Consider the following 7,411-nt stretch of genomic DNA (forward strand, 5'->3'; position numbering starts at 1 on the left):
AACACCCTCACCTCAGACACAAATTCTAGAACACCCTCACCTCAGACACACTCTAGTTTAGAGAGGGCTGGCCTGTCGTTACTAAAATTGTGCTGAACTCCCTGAATGATGAACATAACTGTCTGGCTGGATGACAAAACTGAAACGCTTCGTAACAAAAATGGATTTGCAATATAAATACGACAATAAATGAAATAGGAAACGTAGGAAAATATGTGTGGAAAAGAGAATTGATTGTACAGGGACTGATTCTGTTAAATTACTTTAATTATTTTATAGTGAATCACCAGCTACACCGATAGCCAGTAGCCCCTCAGGCTACCTGAGGGTCAGGGGCTTGAAATCAAATAAAAAGGATGCATAAAATGGGGCACTGGGGCCTTGCACCAGCTGCATAGGGTGGGGCACAGGGGCACTGCACCAGCTGCATAGGGAGGGGCACAGGGGCACTGCACCAGCTGCATAGGGAGGGGCACAGGGCACTGCACCAGCTGCATAGGGAGGGGCACAGGGGCACTGCACCAGCTGCATAGGGTGGGGCACAGGGGCACTGCACCAGCTGCATAGGGAGGGGCACAGGGGCACTGCACCAGCTGCATAGGGAGGGGCACAGGGGCGTTGCTAGACATCCAGTTCTACTATGGCACAGGCCCCTCATTAGAGATGCTCATCATCTTTCTTTTTCTTCCAAGCTTTCCGCGGACAAGAAGTGTGTAACACAAGGCACTATAGAAACTTCCCTTTCTTAACCCAGTATACAGTATGTACAGTTCAGGGATGTAGGTTTGATATCAGTTTAGGCAGGTACATCAATAATAAAAGCGAGCTCAACATTTTTGCTATAATCTGCGAACAAACAAAAGCTTCATGTAATAGAATATGTTCGACTCATGTTTTCATTATGTTTGAGTCCAAATGAGCAAATAAGCATGTTTTGTCCACTGGTAGGACCTGTGGAGAGAACACGTGGGACTTTGTCATGTTGTCTTGCAAACTGGGACTGTAAAAGACCCTTTATCTACCCCTTATGTTTAATCTACCATAGGGGCATCCAAGAGGGCATTTCTGCTAGCGTGGGGGCATGTCCCCCTGTCCACCCTAGCCTAGTTTTAGGTCACAAGCAAGCCTGACCTTTGATGAGAAAGATGTTGAATGATGACTTCATTCATTGTGATTCTTGCAACATTGAATAGCAAAAAATGCACGGGCTCCACAATCCTGTTCGCTCTCATCTCAGGGGCTGTTGCTAAGGGACTGGTGTCTGTGGAGCGCTAATCTGGAAAAAATCCATAATAAATGATGATCCTTGACCTTGTAAGTGCTGCAAGACAATGGTCCAATAATTCAGTAATAGGTTACGCGCAAATTATAGCCAATTCTTTCACAACTGACTTAATAGCCATGCATCACCATTCTAAACCCTTTCATCTCGTTCTACACTTATCATTGTCCACGGGCCAAAGTTTGACACGTTCGAAGGGATTTTAACGAACATGGGTTTACGTGTCTTTCAAAGAGCCCATTCCTATTTCAATTCGAAACAAAAGAGTTTGTTAATTCACTGAGCTGTCTGGAGTTGAAATACGGTAGCCTACCCGAACAGGGGGGTTTATTTCCTTTCAGGAAATAGGAAGATCAATAATTAAATAAATGGACAATTATAAAAATGAATAAAACAAATAGAAACTGTTTGTTTTTTTACATTTCCAATACAAGTCATTACATTTCACCCCTGCGGTCAAAAAGGCGGGCAGCATACAGAGTCGGGATTGATATGTTGGCTATCCCAATTACAATATACCCATGTTATACCCAGTATATCATGTCTGTTTAAAGCACTGAGCAATTTCCGTGTTTTTGTTTGATCGATTGTTTGCAGAAGGACGATGCATCTACGGTTCGGTGTCAATGACCGCGCGCGCGTTTGTATGCATGAGAGAGATAGAGAGGAGAGAGACACACACAGGGGGTGAGAGAGGGAGAGGCATACAGATAGAGATAGAGAGGTAAACTATTTTCCTTCGCGCCTTCGCCCTCATCTCACTTGCGCATTTTGCTGGCTACCTGCAAACCGAATGCAACTTTATTTACTGTTAAGTTTATTTTTTAAATCGTCAATTAAGCTAAATCATGCAACGCAGGAAATTGTTCGATCAACCAAGAAATACTTTACTTGCGGTTGATAATTTCTTTGACTTGGGGATTTCATCGACTTGTTTCGCACATAATGCTATTAACTGAAATTAAATTAAATATCTTAGTTTAAGTTCACGGAGCCCCGTTTTAGTAGGCTACATCATCTTCAGAAAGTGCGTTTTTCTTTTCCTTGTCAGCGTTTCTGTGGACGTTTTGAGATGTCCGGATTTAATACAAATACCTCTGTAGCACCGGACCCTGTCTACGAATGGAGATATGAATATTACGACGACGAAGAACCGGTGTCTTTTGAGGGACTCAAAGCGCACAGGTGTAAGTATCAAAATAACGAAACTTGTGACGGTGTACTGTTGACGGATAACTGAATCTTCTGAAATTAGAAAATGTATTACTGAACAGACGGATACAGCGCACAAGCAATGCTGTTATCCTGCTAAAAAAGGGGAACATAATGAATGAGGGAGCGAGAGAAAGAGAGATAACGAGGAGGACCGAAGAAGAAAGAGCGAGATTGAAAGGAGAAAGCAAGAGGTTTGCCCAGATTATTTCACAGTCGTGTTGAGGTTATTTCTCATAGATTTGTTTGTATTCTCTCGGCTCCAGACCCTAAGAGATGAACTTTTCTTTCTTATGTTCCCATTTTAATGGTCATTATTACACACATATATACATATATATATGGGTATCTGTTGCCATATATATAATACATATATTTATTTATATACTAAATGACTTCACTCCAACCCCTGTTCTTCCGTAGACTCCATAGTGATCGGGTTCTGGGTGGGCCTGGCCGTGTTCGTGATCTTCATGTTTTTCGTGTTGACGCTGTTGACCAAGACCGGAGCTCCGCATCCCAAGTGAGTGTTCCGCACACCGTCCAGCCTTCACGCACCACGCCCCTCCGTACACGCACGCAGTTTCCACACGGGTACTGATCAGTACATATTGTCATCCGAGACAGCTTTAGGGAGACGTTAACAATTGGAGATGGAGTTCAGTCAGTGCTGTGTGGCCTGGTATGTGGCAGGCCTGCTGTCAGTTTACTATCACCCCTACTGCCCTCCTACCCGGGCAGGTACTCCCATGTATAACTGCTTAAGTCATTTTGGGAATAGGGCAAATTGACGCAGGCGTTCTACTTGACTAGAACACCGTTTTGAGTGGTGGTATTCGATCTGGTTCAGGACCATGGACAGCACAGATGTAGCTTTGAGTTCACTCCTGCCTGTAAAATACTGGAGGGATATTTTTTTCTCTATCCCTCCATCCCTCCTGCAATTCCAACTTCTCACTTTTTCTCTCTCCCTCCCGATTCAGTTTTTTTCTCCCCTCCATCTACCTCCCTTTCTCCTTCCATGTTTATATTCTGAATGAAGCTTCTCTTGGTGGAACACTTTCTCCTTTTGGCATGTTTCTCTCATCTCAGATGTCACACACAGTCCTTGACGAGTTTAACTACTTGAAATGCATAAACACCTTGTGTGTGGGCGAATGCCGTTGTTGATCAAATAAACATTTCAAGAAGCAATTCTGTCTTTCCTTGCCATTTTATGTTTGTGTGGTGTCTGTGCGTGTGTGTATGTGTGTGTTTGCTGTAAATGCCTGTGGTATGTGTTGTGAAGGTGTATATGATGCATGTATATGTGTTGTGTGTGAATGTGTGTAAGATGTGTGTGTGTGTGTGTTGTGTGAAGGTCAGACATCCCAACCTGCAGAGACTCATTTCAGGGAGGTGGTTTCCCCTTTTAGCACCTGTCTCTACCGTAAATGACCATTGGACGGTCTCTCGCTCGCTATAAATACAAAATCGTCGACTTCCAGGAGATTGTATAGCACTTGCGGGCGTCAGGGAGCCGCTATTGAAATGCGGGAGACTCCCGGACCTTCCGGGAGACTTGGGATGTCTGGAAGGTGTGTGAGATGTTTGTGTGTGTTTATGATGTATTCGTAAATGAGACTAGTGCTGCTTCAGGGTGAACGGCGATCTGTTCTGTCCATGGAAGCGTTCCTGTACTGATGACTGGAAGCTGGCAGACTGACAGGCCCACAGCCACGGGCCTCTGGTGTGGATACTGCAGAGATCCAGCCAGCGCTGTACAACCATGACTCATCGGATTGTTGAGCTTGGCTATGCTCCTTCTGGCGACACATCAGTCACCAGATACCTGCTGGGGGGGGATGTGGTGGGGAGCCAATATCTAGTCAATATATTCAGCCTGTCAAAACACACACACACACAGACCCACAGGCACACACACACAGACACACACACACACACACACCCACAGTCATTCACACACCCCATGCGGTCATTCACACAGATACATAACATGCATGCAGGCTTTCACAGCTTGCTTGCACACACACCCAAACACTTTCAATCGCAAACGTTCTCAGTCACACACTTTTACGTCTTATTATACAACCAAACGAGCAGGGTTGAGTTATAACGCTGACACAGTACTTGAATCAGCTCGTTTCAAAGGGTTTTCTGTATGGAGGCGATACAATATAAAGTGGGTACTTTAGTTTCCATTGAGATGCAGTTCATTTGATCTACATGGTCATGAGTCAATGTGCTTCCATTCAGTCTCTTGACAACACATGACAAATGTGGCTGTCCAGGGTGTCGGATTGTGATACAACACGCTGTGTTTAAGAACTGGTAGGTTTGAATGCTGTTTCAAAGCTAGTATGTTTGAATGCTGTTTCAGAACGTTTTAGTTTGGTTTCATAACTAGTATGTTTGAATGCTGTTTCAGTACTAGTATGTTTTCATGCTTATTGTGCAGTGGGTTAGGGGCAGGGGCGTCGTTAGACCCTTTATACTGAGGCACGTGCCCCAGTACACATCTGTTCTGCTGTGTCAAATCAAAAGCTTGTCAGTGCATTCATTTAGATTGATAATCCCGGAAAATATAAACGCAGTATCCCAATCAACGCTTGTAAAAACAAAACAGTTTAACCGGAAACACAAACCGATGCAAGCAGAGTTCCATGACAGCGCGCTCTTAGGAGCGTCAAATAGTCACTGCAGCACGCAAACAGAAGTCCAGGGGCGGACTCGGGACAAAGTGCTACTGAGTGGGCCCACACACACACACACACACACACACACACACACACACACACACAGCACACTCTCAAAAGACTCACACACACGTACACACAAACACTCTCAATCACACAGTCACAGAACCCCCAGTCTCATGTGTTCTTGTGTCTTTTGTCTCGTCTTCTGTCCCCTGTCCCCTGTCCTCTCTCCCCTGTCCTATCTCCCCTGTCCCCTGTCCTGCAGAGGAGCTGACAGCTGTGAGAAGCGTGTCGGTGCCACCAGCTGCATGGAGGAGCTGGCTCCTCCCGCCTCCAACAGCGACCACAGGGCCTGCTTCTCTCGCCCCATGCTGGACTCCTCCCGCTCCCTCCTGCACTGCTACATCAGCGAGGAGCAGCAGGGCCCAGGCCAGAGGCCCAGGCCTGGGGCTGGAGTGGGTGGAGCCCCCCAGGCAGGGCATGCCCCCGGCAGGTTCGGCAGCCCAGAGGAGGCGGGGGGTCTGGGGCTGGAGGGGGTGGCAGTGATTGGGAACCGGGCTGAGAGAGAGTCCGAACTCCTGGCCCACTTCAACATCCCCAACTTTGTGAACTCGGAGAACAGCTCCACTCTGGGGGAGGATTACCTGCTGCTGGGGGGCCCGCCAATCATCCTGGAGGGGGACTGTTCGCCCAATAGGAACCGTGATGTGGTTGACTGAGGTTCCCCCCCCTCCTGTGAGGATGTGGTTGGTGCACGCTGCTGACCTCATGCATGTCCCGGCTTCTTCACCAGCCATTCCTGTATGGTGAGGTGCGTGAGGACATGACACCCTCTGGCCATCCAGAACATACGAGGATTCAGGAAACAGGACAGGAAACAGGAAATAGGACAGGAAACAGGACTCATCAGTAGCAACTCTTGTTAGAATTATGTTCCCCAATGTACAGTTCTAAGACAACATGTATTCATCTTAATAATATCGTATTTATTTAACAGACACTTATCCTAAAGGATGTCCAGGGGGGATTTGAACCTGCCACTTCTTCTTGATCTGCATTCACCGAGTTCTTCACAAGCCAACCCACAACCGCTGTTCATCTGGGCTCCCCCCGTCGTCATGGCGACTTTCTAGCGATTCTAACATGGTTTGGGGTGAGCCAGGTCGTTAACGAGCCACCTCGTTAGAGCTCCACGGAGTCACCAAGGTCGGCGGTTCCGCCTGGACCAGGAAGAGGAGAGCCCGTCCATCACCAGGCCCTGACTGCCATATGGGAGATGAGCATTTGTCTGGAACTAAACAACCGTCAGAGAGGTCAAATGCATCCTGACATCATTAAGGAGACTGGTGATCTGACACCAGTGATTTGTCTATGGGTATAGTGTGGCAGTAAATGCAAATATATGCTTATGTGTTGTTGTGAGATGCTAATGATATGCTAAGGAGCCGGGTGAGAGACAGAGGAAGATGTGAAGCCAGTGATTGGTCGTGATCAAGAGGTTTGGGGGGAAGGTGAAAGGATAAATTGAAAAATATTGAAAGGTTATTTATTTTGACCATATATGGAATAAATGACATACTTAAACACAAATAAAACAGGGCTCTCTCTATACACACAAAACAATCTACAAAAATAAAGCCTTAACGTATTGCTTCAGCATCCGTGAGCATACTCATGGCATGAATATTTATGAGCTACGGTAGCGAACCCTTTGTACAACAAAGAGGTGTGTGTAATGTGTGTGAGAGAGAGACAGGTGTGTAATGTGTGTGTGAGAGAGAGACAGGTGTGTAATGTGTGTGTGAGAGAGAGAGAGACAGGTGTGTAATGTGTGTGTGAGAGAGACAGGTGTGTAATGTGTGTGTGAGAGAGACAGCTGTGTAATGTGTGTGTGAGAGAGAGACAGGTGTTTAATGTGTGTGTGAGAGAGAGACAGGTGTGTATGTGTGTGTGAGAGAGACAGGTGTGTAATGTGTGTGTGAGAGAGACAGGTGTGTAATGTGTGTGTGAGAGAGACAGGTGTGTAATGTGTGTGTGAGAGAGACAGGTGTGTAATGTGTGTGTGAGAGAGACAGGTGTGTAATGTGTGTGTGAGAGAGACAGGTGTGTAATGTGTGTGTGAGAGAGAGAGAGACAGGTGTGTAATGTGTGTGTGAGAGAGACAGGTGTGTAATGTGTGTGTGAGAGAGACAGGTGTGTAATGTGTGTGTGAGAGAGA

General features: G+C 46.3%; 1 protein-coding gene across 1 annotated transcript; it reads left to right on the forward strand.

Moving 5' to 3' along the window:
• Positions 1 to 1,981: 1,981 nt before the first annotated feature.
• Positions 1,982 to 6,991, forward strand: mrap2a (melanocortin 2 receptor accessory protein 2a). Its single transcript, XM_047016282.1, has 4 exons — positions 1,982 to 2,006; positions 2,334 to 2,469; positions 2,918 to 3,017; positions 5,459 to 6,991. Exons 2-4 carry the CDS (start codon positions 2,355 to 2,357, stop codon positions 5,910 to 5,912), a joined length of 669 nt encoding a protein of 222 aa, XP_046872238.1. The 5' UTR covers positions 1,982 to 2,006; positions 2,334 to 2,354; the 3' UTR covers positions 5,913 to 6,991.
• Positions 6,992 to 7,411: the final 420 nt, after the last annotated feature.

Source organism: Hypomesus transpacificus, unplaced genomic scaffold (genome assembly GCF_021917145.1).
Source record: "Hypomesus transpacificus isolate Combined female unplaced genomic scaffold, fHypTra1 scaffold_336, whole genome shotgun sequence".
Lineage (NCBI taxonomy): Eukaryota > Metazoa > Chordata > Actinopteri > Osmeriformes > Osmeridae > Hypomesus > Hypomesus transpacificus.

What these genes read in the sequence shown, in the direction of transcription:
- mrap2a (XM_047016282.1), top strand. Translation starts at nt 2,355, where the DNA reads ATGTCCGGATTTAATACAAATACCTCTGTAGCACCGGACCCTGTCTAC. An exon ending in GGGACTCAAAGCGCACAGGT is followed by an intron (nt 2,470 to 2,917) that starts GTAAGTATCAAA and finishes GTTCTTCCGTAG; the next exon opens with ACTCCATAGTGATCGGGTTC. An exon ending in ACCGGAGCTCCGCATCCCAA is followed by an intron (nt 3,018 to 5,458) that starts GTGAGTGTTCCG and finishes CCTGTCCTGCAG; the next exon opens with AGGAGCTGACAGCTGTGAGA.